Source organism: Mesitornis unicolor, unplaced genomic scaffold (assembly GCF_000695765.1).
Source record: "Mesitornis unicolor isolate BGI_N332 unplaced genomic scaffold, ASM69576v1 scaffold12595, whole genome shotgun sequence".
Classification (NCBI taxonomy): Eukaryota; Metazoa; Chordata; class Aves; order Mesitornithiformes; family Mesitornithidae; genus Mesitornis; species Mesitornis unicolor.
The window spans coordinates 81,059-98,805 of NW_010184902.1; the positions used below are offsets into that span (position 1 = coordinate 81,059).

The following is a 17,747-nucleotide window of genomic DNA, read 5'->3' on the forward strand; positions in this document are numbered from 1 at the left end:
GTGCAGTTTGAAGCCCGTTTTGACTGGGTTGCTGTACAGTTTGAGCTGGCCCAGCACCACGTTGTGCTGATGAAGCACACCCTAAGTTCATTGTGTTGGCAGCCCATCAGTCACAGGTGACCGATCGTTGTCATTGCACAGGTGAGGGCACTCTTCACATTTTCCCAGCCACTCTGCTGTCCTGTGTTCCAGACTCCGCAGGTTTCTGAGAACCAGTAATTCTAGACAGTAGCTTTGATTAATGTTAAACTGAGTCTCACGTTGTCTTGCTTTGTATTTTGCTAAAAAGTCAGTAGCAAAACCATCCTCCAACACCTCTTGTCACCTTTATGTCCCATACGTGTGAATACGTATTGGACAGGCAGTGTGGAAGGTGTTTCACCCTTGGATATATAAGAAACTCCTTAAAAATAAAAGCAGACATTAATTTTCCAAACTGCGTTTTGTACCATCAGTGGTAATCCACATTGATGTCAGAGGAAAGGCACTGATTCCTGAACTGTAGTTGGAAGCGTGCAAGTAGTGAGCAGATTCCAGTAAATATAAATTGGGCTTAACTGTTGCAATAATAACTTTCCATCTCTTCTTTGCCATGAAGTACCTATCTGTCACTGCTGAAATGCATTTCAGTGGAACATGGCAATTTTCCTGTGCAGCCCCAAGGTGGTGATGTGTGGTTTGGCCACCGTACTGCTATGTTCAGAAGTGTTAAAGTGACTAAGGCACGTTGCTGGCAGGCTTGGCCCTGGAGTATGCAATTTTAGAGAATAAACTACTGTAATTTCTATTATGGTCTTTATTTTTGATGATCTTTAAAACTTTGAAGCAGGCCAAACTCATCCCTAGTGTCTGTGAACTGGGTGGAGGTTTGTTTTTCTTTGGAGTGTGAGAGAGACGTGACAGTTCCCTTGCAGAGCTGGAGATGCGGCTCATCCAGTACTCACCTGAAAGTGAACCTCAGATACTTCTTTAACCCCATCTTATTTGTCATGCAATCACAGGCTGAAGACATGAGGATGCAGGAGATAATGAAGCTTGCGCACGAGTTTTTACAGAACTTCTGTGCTGGGAACCAACAGAACCAGGCACTGCTGCACAAGCACATAAACCTGTTCCTTAACCCAGGGGTAAGAGTAACCTCATGCCATGATTTATTTTTTTTTCCTAGCAAGAACAGAGAATGGATTCTCCTTGGTAATCGCCTCTGGGCCTGTTCTTATGCAAGACTGGTTGAAGGGGTCACATTTTGTTTTCATTCTGGAGCCTTGAAAGTTGGCAAGATCTGTTTGTTTAGGACCACTGCAGTGTCGAAAGTCCAAAGGGCTGAAAAATAGGCTTAGATATGAGCTGTTGTGTTGAAAGATGAGGTCCTCATAAATGTTCTTTTCAGTCCTGCACCCTGCAGGAGTGTTGACTTTATCCTGACTTCTGTGTGGGTTTGGTGGTTTGTTTATTTTCTGATTTACTTCTTTCTTTCATCCCCTCCATTAGATTCTGGAAGCAGTAACAATGCAGCACATTTTCATGAACAACTTCCAGCTTTGCAGTGAGATTAATGAACGCGTTGTTCAACACTTTGTCCACTGTATTGAAACACATGGCAGAAACGTTCAGTACATAAAGTTCCTGCAGACAATCGTCAAGGCGGAAGGAAAATTCATTAAGAAATGCCAAGATATGGTAATGGCTGAGGTGAGAGCTGCAGAGATTTGCGAGGTCTGAACAGAAGTTTTCACATACCATTTGGTGAAAATGACAAATTGATCCTCTCGCTTCTGGGACTGCCAAGAAGCTGACAGTTAGCTCTCACAATGCAAAAAGAGCATACAGCTACCAGAAAGCATCGGCTTTTTTGTGACTCAAAGCTTTCTGAACTCTTCACCTATAGCTATAACGAGTGCTTGGTTATTTGTGATACTTAAAAGTTACTTCCCAGGCCTCTACACAGCAAAGCATAGGTGGGCTTAGGAAGCAAGGGTGCCTTTCTCTAGCAAAATTGGGTAGAATAGAAATAGTTTAATTTCAAGATCAGTAATGCAGAAGGAAAATTTTACCAAGACCGTAGAGTATTTTGATGGGAATTTCTTATCTTACCAAGACCTCCATATCCAGCTGTTTAAGTGCTGAAGGGGAAAAAGTCTGAGGGTCTTCAGAAATTTAGATGTGTAGGTAACTGGGAAATTGGAGTGTCAGGATAGAAGAGAGAGGTAAGAGAAGGGTGAACAAATCCCTTTAAGTTGGATATTGAATGTGACCTGCTTGACAGTGTGTTTGGACATCTGGCAGGTCTTTCATTGGCCTCCTCAGCAGGGGGAGCCCAAGGATCAGATTTGTCAAGCTCTGGCTCTTGTGTATCAATCTTAATAGATTGATCGAAGCTCTTCCATATTTTGACGTTCAGTTTAAAAATGGTTTCCTGAGCTTCTCAGCACAGAGCTGAGTTTGTGAGATGCTCCACAATTGGCTGCCATGGGGTTCAGCAAGTTGCTGGGAAAAGGAGCTTTTCTTGGGGGTTGCCCTCTGCGTTTTATTTAGCTGTCTGCCACAAACCCTGCAGGAGGGCAGCCCCAGATCAAGTGCCCAGCTTGGAGCAGGCCTCGGCTTCCTTGTTCTCCTTCCCTTCATGGAATTAGAGGAGGTCTGAACTGCTCTAAAAATGTGGTCATCCAGGTCTCCAATGTGAAGCTGATAGAAATCTTCAGTGTGTGACTTAACGTGTCACTCGCTCGCTCTGGAAAATTTATGATGTTTGCTCAGAAGGGTGGAATTACTGAGCCCTGCAGTCCTCCCATCCGGCGTGCCCCTGGGGCGTTCCTCTGAGGCAAACGGTATGTCTACAGCTAGCTGGATTAAAAAGTCAGTGGAAGCAATACATGCGAAATAAAAAAGCACAATGGAAAGTCACAAGCTTCTTGGCAGAACTTCTGTCTAAGCAGTCAGTTGGACTGACTTTGAAGTTCTTCAGCGAATTCTTTAAGAGAAAATGTCACACCCAAGTCCTCTGTCCCACGAAGGGAGCAGAAGAGGAATGCCCAGCTGACTTGGTGGGCTGCACTCCTGTAAAGTGTCTAAAGAATGGCTAATCGGGATTTGCACTGTAGCAGCCTAGAGATTAGGGAAGGGGGCTGTGAGAAGATGCATGGACTTTGATCTGCTGATGGAGTATATTTCTTTCCTGGTAGCTGGTGAATGCGGGAGAAGACGTCCTAGTGTTTTACAATGACAGAGCGTCCTTCCAGACCTTGGTGCAAATGATGAGGTCAGAGAGGGATCGGATGGATGAAAACAGCCCGCTGATGTACCACATCCACTTAGTAGAGCTGCTTGCTGTCTGCACTGAAGGCAAAAATGTCTACACAGAAATAAAATGCAACTCCCTTCTTCCTTTGGATGACATTGTTAGGGTAGTAACCCATGAGGATTGCATACCTGAGGTGAGGGCAGTGTGGAGGCACTGGCCTAGTAGATGTATTTGAAATGCGCTGGCTTTGGATGAGAGAGATTTGCTACTGCTGGGTCTGGCCTGAGGAGGGTGGTGGTGCAGGTGGACAGTAAGCCGTGAGCTGGGAAAGTGGATTCCTTCCCCTGTTCTGCCATCAGCAACCCCAGTCCATCTGGATAGTTAAGTTAAATCCTTCTATACTTGTTTCCTTGTGCTTAAAATGGGGATGTGATGCTGTACATGGTTATTTTATGGGGTTTTTGAGGCAGAGAGGTTTATGGAGTATGCTGCAAACCTTGGGCAGAAGGTTCTGCAGAACTGGAAATTATTATTATGCTGATGTTTTGTCTACAGTATTCCTAGTGGTTTTTTAATTGGGTGATGTCTTGCTATTCATGGCATTAAATTTCACCAGTGCTTAACTAAAAGGAAGATGAATTACAAATTATTTATATAGCAGCTTTAATGTGACATTGTGTTCATTCATAATACCATTCAGGTTTTTATTTTTTAATGGTAATTTTTTTCCCCTCTACTTTTAGGTCAAAATTGCATACATCAACTTCTTAAATCATTGCTATGTGGACACAGAAGTAGAAATGAAAGAGATTTACACCAGTAATCATATGTGGAAGCTATTTGAGAACTTCCTGGTTGACATCTGTCGGGTAATAATTTCTGTATCTTGGGACTGAATAAAAAATCTTAAATGAGCCTATTTCCTATAGAGCAGTCAGAATGAGACATAACAGGGCATCAAAGCAGTAAGTACCCTGAATACTGTGTTCCTTCAAATTTTATATGTGCCTTCTTTTCCTTATGCCTGTGGATTTCATTAGTCATATTCCATGGAACACATGAATATTTTCCTTTTAAAAAGAAAAAGAAAAAAAAAAAGCCAAACAAAACACAAACCTCAGAAAAGCCCCACGCCCTGCTCTTTTGTCTAATGTCTTTTTCTGTTCTGCCACCTGGCTTGCTTATTCTGGCCAGGATAGTGAGCTCCTTCCCCAGCAATAGTCAACGATTTTTGGCAGGTCAGGACAAATTTTTTCCAAGCTTGGCATTTGTTTGGCCATATGGCTCTTTGCCTGGGATTCCAAGTATTTCCCCGTACGAAAGCATTACACCTCAGTCTTCCCTACCCTATTCTTTCTTTCCTCTAAGGCATCCTGTTTTTTTCCCTTCCCCCTAAACATGCTGTATGCCAACACATAAAAGCAGTAATGGTGTTGGGCTTCTGCTTTTGTGTGTGCTGGAAATCCAGCTTCAAGCGTCCAGAGCTTCAAGTGTCATAAATATCATTGTGACAGGGAATTGCTGTGACTAGAACAGTGCAAAATGAGGAATTCCAGTCTGTAACACTCATTAATCTCCCTTGGTTGAGCTGCTTCTGACCCAAGAATGAATTCTCTTGCAGGCTTGTAACAACACCAGCGACAGAAAGCATGCCGACTCCATATTGGAGAAGTATGTTACAGAAATCGTGATGAGTATAGTCACCACCTTCTTCAGTTCCCCCTTCTCTGATCAGAGCACTACTTTGCAGGTAGGAGAATGTAGAGAGACAGAAAAGTGAAAAAATGCTGCCACTGCAATTATGTTCATTCCACTTTGGTTCCATTTATTGGTTACAAGCATGTGTGTTTGTAATGGGGGAGCAGATACGTATGCTTTGTGACCAGGATGTGTCTTTTGCTGTAGAAGTGGAAATACTTATAGATCAAGAGTATAAATGTTTTTCTAGAGAGTCTGAAGTGTCACATCGCTGCATTAGTAGATTCAACTCTGTATTACTTCCAAGATCACACAGGTCTTTTGGAGAGAGTTTCTACGTGTCATTATTGGATTCTGGGTGAGAAAATCACACTGCAAGTAGGGAAATGAAGGATTTTTGCATGTTTTTATTGCAGTTGGACTATGGTGGTCCTCTTTGCAGCCTTAGATCGGACTGCAGTTGAATAAGATGATGTGGGCAAGTGTAGGAAAGCAAACAAGCAGTTTTGCTCAGCGGTAGTTTGGCAGGCCAGCTGTCTAGCAGTGGTAAAGCAGTAGCATGCCAGCAAGGAGTTCTTCAGAGTGCCATGAAGAAGGAAGATAATGCTCTGGTGGAAAGCCCTCCAGACAGGAGAAGGGGGTTGTTGCATTGCAGAGGGGTTTTGCGATTGTTTAAAGGAAGCATGTTTTTGTAGGAAGATTTTCTAATTTCCTTTAAAACCAAAAACTTTCCAAAAGCTGTAGTGTGTTCCATTAAGCTGAGTAATTTCTGTCTTGTTTAAAAGTTGCGGATATGTGGAGGAGCAGCTTGGAACATTGGTGAAGTGACAGAAGGTACAGATTTCCACCACAGAACAGCAGTGTCAGGACTTTGCCCTAATATTTGTGTTGCAGCACAAAGATAACATCATTCTTTTATTCATAAATAACTTCTTGGGAGGAGTGTGGGTGGAGTGGTCAGGTGCCTGGCAGGTCTGTCAGGAGTTTGGGTATGGTAGTCATTGAAACTTGATGCAACCTCATCGTGCCAGAGGCAATTGTTCACAACGCAAACTGCAGGTTTGTTATTGAATGCAACTGGCAGCAGGTTAGGAGGCATCTGGTTCCCAAAAGGGCATCTGTCGATTTGACGTGTCATTTGTCAAGGAATTTGTGCTAACCCTTTGGATGATGGTGTGCTGTCTGCTTCTCTGGAGCACTACAGTCACCCATACATAAAACTGCTGCATCATTCTGCATCGGGTAGACTTCCTTCTGCTCAGTAAGAGCAATAACGTTCCTGCTTTTCCTCAACCCATATGTCTTGTGTTGACAGCTTGCCCTCCTTGAGCCGAGACATGAATTCAACCCATGTCTGGATGCCCAGTGGCTAGCATGACCTCAGCATCCAACGCAGCCCTGCTTCTCCCAGACTTAGACAGCCAAGGTGACCATCACACAGAAAGCAATTGAGCTGCTCTTAAATTGCCCAACTGTGGCCACTGCCTGTGAGAGCACAGGGAGCTGCAGCAGCAGTGTTTGGGCTGAGCAGCTTTATTAGGGTCTGTCTTAACTCATGCAAGTCTGAGCAGTTCAGCGGCTGATTTGCTCCACATGTGACTTAAAAATGCCAGTGGCTATTGCAGTGTCAGTGTCCATGCTAGTTTGTCAAAGCTCCATCAAAAGAAAATGAGAAACTGAGACCAAGTTAGCCTTGTCCCACAGGGCTCTGCCCTTCTCCTTGATTCCCTATCATGCTTTTAGTTGTAATCTCTGAGTGTACAGCATTTGAATACACTTCCTTACCATCTTATTTTAGTGATCTGTTATTTTTGTCAGCAGCTGTTCTTCAGTTTCCCAATCTCTCCCTCTGTCTAGAAGGAATGAAGTAACTTATTTCACCTCTCTTTTACCGTCTCAGTTGTTAGCTCTGTCTTATTCTGGATTCATCTTTCCTCTAGATTTCAAAGCGAAACAAGGAGAGAAACAATCTCCTTTTTTCTGCCTGTCAAGACTCTTGCCCATAACCAGCGACTCTCCCATCCGAGTACAGCCCATTGAACCACCTGGCTATGTGCATCACTGCTCCAGGTGGGATTTTCCCTCCTGTCTGAGGCTGCTGCCTGATCTGGCACCGCTGTCTCCATAGGCGACCAACCATTGCCACGCTCCCCTGCTTTGCCTTTGGACTCGGTCACTCCCTGTCCTTTCTGCTGCACCTTGTCATCTCGGGTCTTCCCATGCAAGCTTCTTCTTGTCTCATGCTCTTTCATGTTATAGCTTGTTCGACTTAAATTGTACCTCCTTTGAGTCAGGACCAGCCTTGCTTGTTCAAGGAACACCTTGTACATCTGTCATGCAGTTCAAATATAAAATTAGGAGAACATAAATACATCTTTTCAGAGAGCAGCTGTCCAAAACTTTAACATGTACTGTTTAGCCTGTTTGCCTCCTAAGAGTGCTGCTGCCCAAGGCTTTCCTTGACACATGTAGTTGGAGGCATGTGGAACATGGAGTAAATTTCTTACTTGATTTATTGACCTAGTTTAGGCAAATGAAACGTCTTTGAAGCTTTTAAAGACTGAAACGTCTTTAAATATGAACTGAAAGGACTACGTGGGTGGCTTAAACCCAAAAGTGCAGGTATTTTCAGTGCCTTTGGAGAACACTACTGTCTGCCATGGTTTTGGTGTTTGGCTTATTTCTAGAAAGCATAATAGGTTTTTGCCCCTCAGTAATTTTTGGTTCCTGAATTTTGATTCTCCTTTTGTACATTTCATAATGCTGTTATTTGACACATTGATCTAATAGATTGAATTATCTAATAGATTTGGCTTTTTCATCTAACTCCACTTTTCTCTTACAAGCAGACATTAATCTTGGCCAGAATGAAAGAGGTATTTTTTCAGTGGTTCCTAAGTGTTGTGGGCTTTGCACTGTGGTGTAGTTCACTTAGCTGATAGAAACGTGACATAGCTAGTAGGCACAGGGACACAGGGTATTCCCTTTCAATGTAAGTTCATTTGAAATATTAAGTACTCTTTCCTCTGCAAGTAAAATAAATGAATTGTTCTACTAAGTAATTTCTGTACAAAACCAAGCAGGGAGTTTTGGTCAGTGTTACTGGGATGCTGCAAAGATGAAAGCTCACGTGCATGTGTGTGTTGGAACAGCTTACCTATCTGTAGTGGAAGATTACCTTGTGAAATACAGGGCTAAACACCACACCTTAATTTTGGCTGATCCATAGCAGCTGTAATGTTCACCACTAGCTACTACCTGTGTTCAAAGTAACAAACACACATCTGGTTTCTTTAGTAAATGAGATACCAGCTAATAATACTTGAAATGATGAGTTTTCAACTCTGGAACTGTGCTCATTTAGCCAAAAGCAAAGTCCCATTTACCTGTGGACTGTTGAGTCAGGTACTGGTCAGCGCTAAAAGAGGAATTTCTGTATGCCAGGTTTGCTGATAACTCTGATTAAACAGATGAATATGACTGCTTATTTCCTTTGCTTAGTCAGGCTTCAATTACTTGAGGCTTTATGCTTTAGAAGCTATCTACTTAATATTTCCCTTCCAGCCTTTGTTCCCACCCTTCCCATTCACTTGCTGATTGTGTGGTAGATGCGCTGTCTACAACGTGGAGTTGCCTAACAAGTGGATGCAGACCAGTTAGAAATGCCTGGTGTGCAGAGAGTTGTGGCTGAAGCTGGTTACTGGTATTACTTCAAGGTGATGCTGATATATCTCAGTACAGTGCAATGAGTTTTCTTTAATGTTGCATTCTAGACTCGCCAACCTGTGTTCGTACAGTTGCTGCAAGGTGTGTTCAGAGTGTACCACTGCAACTGGTTAATGCCAAGCCAAAAGGCATCCGTGGAAAGCTGCATTCGGGTCCTCTCAGATGTAGGTAAGAAATGGATAGAATCAGAACTAACTGCTGCAAACATGGTCATCCAGTATTTGCTGCTTACATGACATCCTTCCAAAAAGCAACTGCGGTTTGCTTCCCACAGGTGCCACTTGCAGATAACTCAGCACCAAGGCACAGCACAAGGCCAGAGTTATGTTGATGTATTGTCATGGTTGAGCAATAGGTGTTGTCACTGTAACCTGAAGTGACTTCTCCATTTAACCTCAAAACTCTGCAGTAGGAAAATAGTTCTGTGCCATTCCTCCCAGTAATTTGCTCCACTTCTAGTAGCAAGAAGAGTCATTTGTACTGGATGTGTGGCCAAGTGCTGTCGGATAAATGTTACATGTGTGTCAGCATGAGATGCTGGGAGTGTGTGTATGTAAGGACTGATTCCTGTTCACACCTTTTGAAGACAGTAAGCAGCTCTGAGGCATGAAACCCCTTAAATGTAATGCTGCAGAGATGTCAGAGCCATTATGCTGGGACTGGGCTTTGCATTGTTTAAAGGAGATTGTAGAAGGAATTGCAAGTTAGAGCTTGTCTTGTTCTTGCATTGTTTGTAATACATGGGCGAAGGAGACAATCCTTACTGACTTCTGCTTCTTGCAGCAAAAAGCCGAGCGATTGCAATTCCTGTAGACTTGGACAGTCAGGTGAACAATCTCTTCCTGAAATCTCATAACATCGTACAGAAGACTGCGATGAACTGGCGAATGACTGCAAGGAATGCTGCCCGCAGAGACTCGGTGCTGGCTGCCTCCCGGGATTATCGAAACATAATTGAAAGATTACAGGTGACTACCCAGCATCCCTTCCTCCTTTGATAAGCGCTTACTTGCATGTCTACACAAAAGGAGGAATTGACTCAGTAGAAAGGCATTTGGGAATTTAACATGTGGCATTTTGACTAGTTACCAGGTTAGCTGATGCAGAATGTAATAATGCTGTATGCAAAATAAAATGTAAGTGGTTGTATCCAGACAGGTAATTGAACACGCATGGCTAATGGGTACAGAACATCCTAGGAGATGTTGAAACTTGAAGCTAGTGGTACTTGATGTATTTCTGTTCCACCATTAGGAGTATTTCTTTGATAAGACAGGACTTTTTCATCGTCACAGCATTCCAAACTTCTCCAGTGCTTTGCTCCTTGTACACCAAAACTCAGTACAATGAAAGGTGCCACAGCCTTGCCTGGAAACCACTGCAGAGCTTGAAATAAAGTGATATATCAGTTCCTCATGAACCAGTTGCAGCCACAGTCATTCCCTGAAACAACATGTGTGCATTCCCATGCTATTTTTGCCAAAAAGACTGTTTAAACCTAACGTTTCAATAGGAGCTGATGTGTTATAGCTGTATCCTATGTCCAGATTTGCAGGCAGTTCAATAAGTCTTCTCTTGTACCAAATGAAATTCATCTTGAATGGTGCTTTTATCCTTTGAAGATTCAGTTTCTATACAAAAACTTTTTCTGGCAAACAGTTGTAAATAACTTTACATAAACTTACATTATATAATATAAAAACACTGCTCAACCCATTCTCATTGAAATAGCTTTTCCTTCTTTATCCATTCCTGTTTGTCCATTTCAATTTGATTCAACTGCTTCTCCCGCTTCATAGGTATCTCAATATTTTCTACTTGTTTAAGTATTAGGATAAATGTGCTTTCACTTTAAGGTAGCTACAGCTTTCCAAACATCAGTGAAAAGGGGAAGAATTTTATTTTTGCATAGTTTTGACACTGGTACTTTTTTGTCAGCTGGTGTAAGGGTAAATAACCTGATGGTTGTCACAAAGTTTCAATGCTGCTATGAATCTGCATTTTTTCTTTCTTCCTATATGCACCTAAAAAGATGGGGAGGGTAGGGCAACTAAGTATTCTGGGAGACTGCTGGAAATCAGGGCTTCCCTTTTAATGACAACTATTAAACAATAAAACTGAAAGTCTTATCTGACCAAACTCTGAGATCTTTAGTTTATCCAGGCAGGACTACCCTAACTGTCCAGTCCCTCTTTTGCGGTTTGTAAAATTAATTAGCATATAAATTTATATGTATTTAATGTCTGTTTACAGTCTTAATATGGTTGTATTCTAGGACATCGTATCGGCTTTAGAGGATCGCCTGCGTCCTCTGGTCCAGGCAGAGCTGTCAGTACTGGTAGATGTGCTTCACAGGCCTGAACTGCTCTTCCCAGAGAACACAGATGCAAGGAGGAAATGTGAAAGCGGAGGTTTCATTTGCAAGTAAGTTGTCATGAAATCTGGCTTGTTGGGAGGGGTTCTGGTAGGTGTTGCTTTTTGCCAATTTTCCCATACCTTCTTGCCAAGCTTTTTACAAAGCAGAGTATTTTGTGAGATGGTAAGTGCAATTTGCCCTTGGAAGTGGAGAAAGACTGCTTGATATGCTCTTGCAGCTAGTGCTTAAAAATTTCTGGTTTTGCTGCAGTATAGAGATGTCATAAACAGTAGTATGAACAAATAATAAATGCTGAGCTAATCCAAGGTTTTACCTGGCTGTCTCGGGGGATGCAGTTTCCTTCACAGCTTCACCAATGCCTGGGGTAGCTGGTTCAGTGTTCCCAAGATGGTTGTATAATGGTATGATAATAAAACTCGTTTGCAGCTTAAAGCAATTAAGTAAGATAGCCATGTATATCTTACCCCATTTTTTAGAGTGTTAGTACTAAAACAAGCTGTGATTGATTGGTTATTTTCAGGTTAATAAAGCATACTAAACAGCTGCTAGAGGAGAATGAGGAGAAACTGTGTATTAAAGTGTTACAGACGCTCAGGGAAATGATGACCAAAGATAGAGGCTATGGAGAAAAGGTAATGTAACTTACAGTTCGTCATTCTGTGTTAAGCACTCTTTATTATTCAGTAAAGGAAAATAAAATTCTTACTCTTTCAAGCTGTGTTTTGTATGTGTAAGCACTTTTGTACTGAATCAGGAACAAAACATTTTTAGCCAACTAATAACTTCAAATATAATTTGAAAGGTAAGCTTGTTTCTGTTGCTTTTCTACTTTAGGCTTGCAGATTTAAGTCCAATTCCTGCAGTTGCTGGCAGTGTAAAAATATCTGATTTTGTTACCTTTTCATGAAGGATGTAACTTCTTTATTTGCTTTCTGGGTCTAGGTGACTCTTCATCAGGTCGCATAACCTTACGACAAGAGGATATTTTGTAGTTTAATTTATATACATCTGTGTCCATCATCTTGTGGTGAATTATAGATGGAAACTGTGCACCTACCTATGTTTTTTTTCTTTTTCTTTCCTACCTACCACTCCTTTGTCTTGAAGGTACTCCTTTTTCTATAGGTACAGACCTATTTTCTGTTTGCACCAGAATGTGTGTATATGCCCATATGTTTGTGTAACTAGACATTCCTATAGTCAGTCTCAAAATCTTCATCCGGGTATTTCATGCATTTTTCAGTCATTTCTATTTCCATGACATACAGTGTGCAGAGCACTGCACCCTCCCAGTGAACGTGCTCATGAGCAATTGGGAATTGGCAGCTGGGACTGGGGGGAAGCAGTGGCGTGGAAGGATGCTCACTGCAACCTGGGAGCAGGTGGTGTTTCATATCCAATTTTCACTTGCAGTAGGGTTTGAAGTTGCTGCATAGTGCTACATTCACAGAACAAAAAGGCAAAAGCTTTAGTGGTAAGATAGCTTAATTTATTATTATTATTTTATTATTATTATTGTTGTTGTCGTTGTTGTTTATCATTGTAGCTATAGCTGCAGCTGTGAGGATCGGCAATGCTCTCTAGGCAGAGGAACCCATAGCATCGCTAGGCTGGCTGGTGAACCGAGGTGTCACACACGACTCCTGCTTTGGCTGGCCTAGCTGGAAGGGAGGAGGACGCAGGAGCAGAATATCGTGCTTTTAGAATATGGAGGCAGGCACTCACACACCAGAGCACGGGGACCTGGAGAGCAAATGGAGCGAGGAGGCTGTGTGTGTGTGGGTGTACACGTGCACACGTGTGGGCTGTCACCCGAGCACACCCAGTGAGTGAGCGGGAGACTCCCAGGAAAATGCCCGCAGGGGAGGGATGGCCGGCGCTGTGCTCTCTGCCGGGTCAGGGAGCGCCCTTCCCAAGTGCTGCCGCTGCCTCTGGGCTGTCAGAGGTCCAGCCGCCTCCCGGCCACTGTTGCTGCTGTGCTCTGGACCTGCAGTCCTGCCTAGGGATTTCTTTTTCACTTTGCAGCAGCAGTATTTTTAAATAAACTCACTGAGGAAACACCCTCATCAACAGCAAGAAAGCAGCATATATACAGAGGATGAGAGGGGGAGCAGGGTAGGTAGGAAATGGCAGCAACTGCAGATTTCTCACTTTGAACACGTCCTTTCCTGCTGTAACGGCAGTGTCATGTGCCGGGTCTGAAGCCCTGTGGTGACCTTCTGTCCTGTCCCCAGCCCTGGGTCTGCAGCTGGAAGTCTCCAGTCACAAGGCCCCTTCATCAACTTGGGCAGTGTAGCACAGGTCTGGTCTGGAAGGGACAGGTTGGGGCTTGCAGAAGTGAGTCTGCTCCTGCACAGGGGAGTTGGGCTGGATGATCCTTTTTAGTGAGTGTGGAGTGCTGATACTTCCTGTTGCCCAAAGCTGGGGATGGGAAAGATTCAATGTAATCACAGATTTGGTTTGTTAGCAAGTCAGCGTACGTACATAGTCCTGTTAAAAACAGCAAAGAGACTGTCCAGGATCACCTGAAATAATATAAAGGGTGAATGGTATATATACTATAGACACTGTACACCAACAAAACCCAAATGAGAGCTTTGAGGTTTTGTCCTTTTAATCCAATATGCCACTTGGAGGTCTTTCTAAGTAGAAATTCATTTACAGGAGTTCCGTAGATATTTTTTTTTTCCTCCAAACTTGGGTGAAGCAATATTTCTAAAAGTACAGTTATAGTAACTCGCACCATTCAGACCATGGGGAACCCCACAAGATTCTAAAAATGTTCAAAGTGTAGAAAATGCATTAATTTCTGAAACAGTAGATCAGTTACATAATGCAGGATAAGAATATGCTCGCCTGTGAAGTGGATTTCCGAATATGAGAAAGCAGCTGATTGCTTACACATAGACTGATAGTAGTAGAACAGCTTTTACTGTCTGACTGAGAAGTGCAATCATATTTATTCTCTCTTGTGACTCATCTAACTGTATTTTGTCACCACTTAAAAGGCAATACCTTTTGTTTTAAAAATAATCCTTTTAAAAAAAATGATCCTTTTTTATTAAAAAAAAAGGAAAAAAACCTTACGCACCCTTTCTAAATACAGGAATTCCTACTTACTTAAAGGTAGCTAAACTTATTTTTGTGACCAGTGTATTGATCATGCAAGCAATACTGCTTCTAGGTAAGATGTTCGCACAATTGACAGCAGTTGCTTCGAAGTAATGTTCAGCAGTAGAGCACCATGGAAGTTTTGGCATGGCAAGTGATTTTACTGTAATACCATGTGGTGCTCACTGGAACAGTCTGATTTAGAAAAAGATTGTACTCCTCCTGCAATTAATCTTCCAGCACAAATATGAAAAATGCCACACCCTCCTGGCCTGTGCACTTGTCCCTTTTGTAAGGGTGGAAACATGATGAGAATTGTCCTGGTGTTGTCCGCTCCCATTAGCGAAGGGCTTCGTTAAACAGCTGGGATTCCTCTGCAGCATGCAAAACCCGTGGTGAGAACACAGATGTACAGAAGCTTGTGGGAAGGCTGGAAGTTTTGCATATTGCTAAAGACTCCTCGTCTTGGCACGCGCTCAGGTTTGCTCAGTGATGGGTAGCATACTGTGGTATATTTAATAGGCAGAAAACTTTACTACATTGACAGTGTAGGCTAGACCCAAGTTTTTTACTTTGCTGAAACATGTCATTCATACATGCCTTTCTGGGTGCCTACCAGATGATTAGCCTCGATTCTGCAGGACTTACATTTTAAGACTCCATTTCTCTTCCCAAAGTGAAAATCCAGCCTCTCCGCTCCTGCTGCTGCTCATTCTTACGCCCAAGGGTGAAGTTCTTGGATCTAGGTCAGCCAGCCCGCGCGGTTTGTCACTTGGCACAGGAACAAAGCCAGGACACATCCTGCCTCCGAAGCTCCCTGGCACAGTGGTGTTGGTTCCCTGACCCACCACATTCCGGGTGCTTGCAGACGTTACTCATGCCAACTATAAAATAGTCACAATGTTGAATTGCAGTGTTTAAGTGTTAAATGATTTATAAGATCCTAACACGAAATTTATTTGTAACTCCTCTTACTAATGCTTGCTTTCAATTCTTCTCCTTCTTTCTTTTCCGGCAGATTACCATTGAATTGGATAATGCTGAGGTTTTAATTTTATTTATTTTCTACAGTGTTGTTTCTATGGTGTTTGTTTTATGAGTAGCCCTGTGATCTGTCCTGTTGTCTCTTCAGCATTGAGCTTTCCAGTTTGTATGCCTGTGTCAGTGAATTAGTTGAGTTTCCAGTCTGCTGTGTGTCTACTCTGGGAATAGTTACCATAACTAATTCCGTATGTCATTATTTGGAATATTAGTCCAAATGCGGTTATAACTTCTGGCAGTCTGCAGTCTGGTGCCATAGTAGATCACATGAAGTTGAGGACCAGATCTGAGCCTTGGGAGCATCAGCTGCTGCAAGCATCATTAAAACATCAGCATGTAGCACTCGGCTGAGGTTACTGCATCATTGGTGAGCAGGCTTTTTCAGCAACACTAAGTACTAAAATAGTGATCCTGCTCTAGCAGTGGGGTTGGACTAGATGATCTTCAGAGGTCCTTTCCAACCCCTACCATCTTGTGGTTCGGTGATACTGAGGTTTAGTGGCATTGACATAAGCTGGAAGAAGCTGCCAAACGCCAGCTGGAGAAGACCCCGAATGAGGCATCTCCATCTCCTGACCATCGAGAGCACTTACTCACGTCCTAGGGCATGGCATAGCTGGGTGCAGGCAGCACTGGGGAGGGCTGGGTCCTCCTGCAGAATCTGCACTGCTGGCTTTACTGAAAAAGGTGACAGTCACGCAGCTCATGAAAGCATCTCACTGTCCTTCCTGTTGCTTCTTGGTTGAGGTTTGGTGTACAAAGCCTGAAAAAACATTGGGATGTGTTGTGAAAGCAGTGTGGTGTTGTAACCTGATGAAAATTACTGACTTCTGAAGCTATTTCTGTGTGAAAAGTTTCCTAGCCTCAAAAAACATGCATTCAGTTGGCAGCGTGGCAGCCTGGGCTGTGTTGATGCTGTATGTAGCTGGTTTACAGGTGTGAAAACCATATTTGAACGAGAGCTTTCAGTTTAACTGAAATTAAGCTTTCTAAGGACTTTTAAAAGTGGTCTGGTCTGGTCACCAGTGCACGGGGTGAAGGGAGAGAGCTGAGCTGTCTCTGCTGCTGCAGCTTCCTCATCCAGCTCAAAAAAAACCCCCATGTGTGGGCGCTAAATTTGAGATTCTTTTTGCATAAATGTATAATACTCAGAAAGTGATTGACTGGCACCTTATTTTACTGAAATACCAGGAAAAAAAGAAATATTTTCCTCTCTGTGCTTTGTTTCCTGCCTTCTCTTACAAGCCAGTCTTTTATTTGGAACAAAATTCAACCACTTAAAATACTTAAAATGCTACTGCTCTGTATTCAGTAGAGTAGATAATGAAATATGCCATAAATTGCTTTCTGTAGAACTTGTTAATTTTGATGTTCATCAGCTGAATTCACCTGGTTGAACTTCATTCTGAAAACCAAATAATATCTAGGGACCTTGCCTGTTGAAATGGATTTTAAAGCCTAATTATGTCACAAAAGTAGATCATAAAGTGTGCTCGTCACTTGGGGTTGGATTGGAGGGTCTTTTCCCTTCAGCAGGGCTTTTAGGGGAGGGAAGGAGCAGAATTCCTCATGAGAACAAAGCAGAGCTGTGGCTTTTTTGGTTTGTTTTTAATCTGGCCTCTGGTTGGGATGCTCAGGCCCCTGCTGCGCTGCCGGTCAGTGCAGTCACCACCATCCTGGCATGTGCTGGGGTCCCCTCTCCAGGCCAGAGCAGAAGGTCCATGGTCCATCCAGGTCTGAGGTACCTTCCTCATCACCAGTTTCAGCTTCAACAAAAAGCTCTTTATCATAAAATCCTCAGCTAGGGCTGCTTGGAGCATTCACCCTTCTGTTGGCCCTTAAATTATGTGGCACTGCAGCCTCCCAGAATAGTGTGTATATATATAATTTTATCTTGGAGAAACTTCAGACAAACTTGAATTGTTTAATTGCAAATTAAGTCATAACACGAAACTCTTTCTCCTTCACTTTCTGGCTGTAACGTGCTGTCTTTGCCCGAAATAAATCTGAGTGCAGAGAAATTAAGGATTTGGTCTGGAGGCTGCAAAGGAGAAGCTTTAGTGCTCCTTGGTGGAGCAGCCATGTGGAGGGAGCAGGTGTGGGTATAGCCATGGGCAGTGAGCGCTGGCCACTTATAGAAAGGGACTGGGACAAGGCTGGAACCACAGACAAATCTCAGAGGAAATCCTGGGGGGGAGGTTGTTGGGTTTTTGTTGCTCTTTTTGTTTTTCTTCCCCCTTGTCAACTCTGGAAGCTGTAAACAGTCAGGGCAAAGAATACAGAAATCTCCATTATTAATAAAATTATTAACTTCCCTTTCTGTTGAATTATGCACAATTTCATTTTTCTGATCAGCTGAAATGCTTCTAATTCCCTGAAGGTAAAACTCTACCAAATTAACCATCTTATGGCATGATTTCATAGCATTTATGTGATATATTTTAGTTGCTTACTGCAAGGTAATTTCAGGGAGTGGTGGGTCCAAATAATAAAAATAAAAATTCAAGTAATACAGTGCCAGGAGGTCCATATGCGTGTTACCAAAAGTTGTGT

General features: G+C 42.8%; 1 protein-coding gene across 4 annotated transcripts in view; it reads left to right on the forward strand.

Annotated features, from left to right (window-relative positions):
* The window catches only part of ITPR1 (inositol 1,4,5-trisphosphate receptor, type 1), a 158,101-nt gene that overhangs the window by 67,125 nt on the left and 73,229 nt on the right, over positions 1-17,747 (forward strand). For 3 of the 4 annotated variants that reach the window (XM_010184649.1, XM_010184650.1, XM_010184651.1), the window contains 9 exons: positions 1,002-1,127; positions 1,492-1,692; positions 3,183-3,434; positions 3,985-4,110; positions 4,863-4,991; positions 8,713-8,833; positions 9,449-9,633; positions 10,941-11,089; positions 11,563-11,674. In XM_010184649.1, coding sequence (XP_010182951.1) covers positions 1,002-1,127; positions 1,492-1,692; positions 3,183-3,434; positions 3,985-4,110; positions 4,863-4,991; positions 8,713-8,833; positions 9,449-9,633; positions 10,941-11,089; positions 11,563-11,674 — 1,401 coding nt within the window. Of the gene's footprint in view, positions 1-1,001; positions 1,128-1,491; positions 1,693-3,182; positions 3,435-3,984; positions 4,111-4,862; positions 4,992-8,712; positions 8,834-9,448; positions 9,634-10,940; positions 11,090-11,562; positions 11,675-11,849; positions 11,859-15,171; positions 15,199-17,747 lie in introns of all 4 variants that reach the window. The other variant, XM_010184648.1, reaches the window with a different exon arrangement.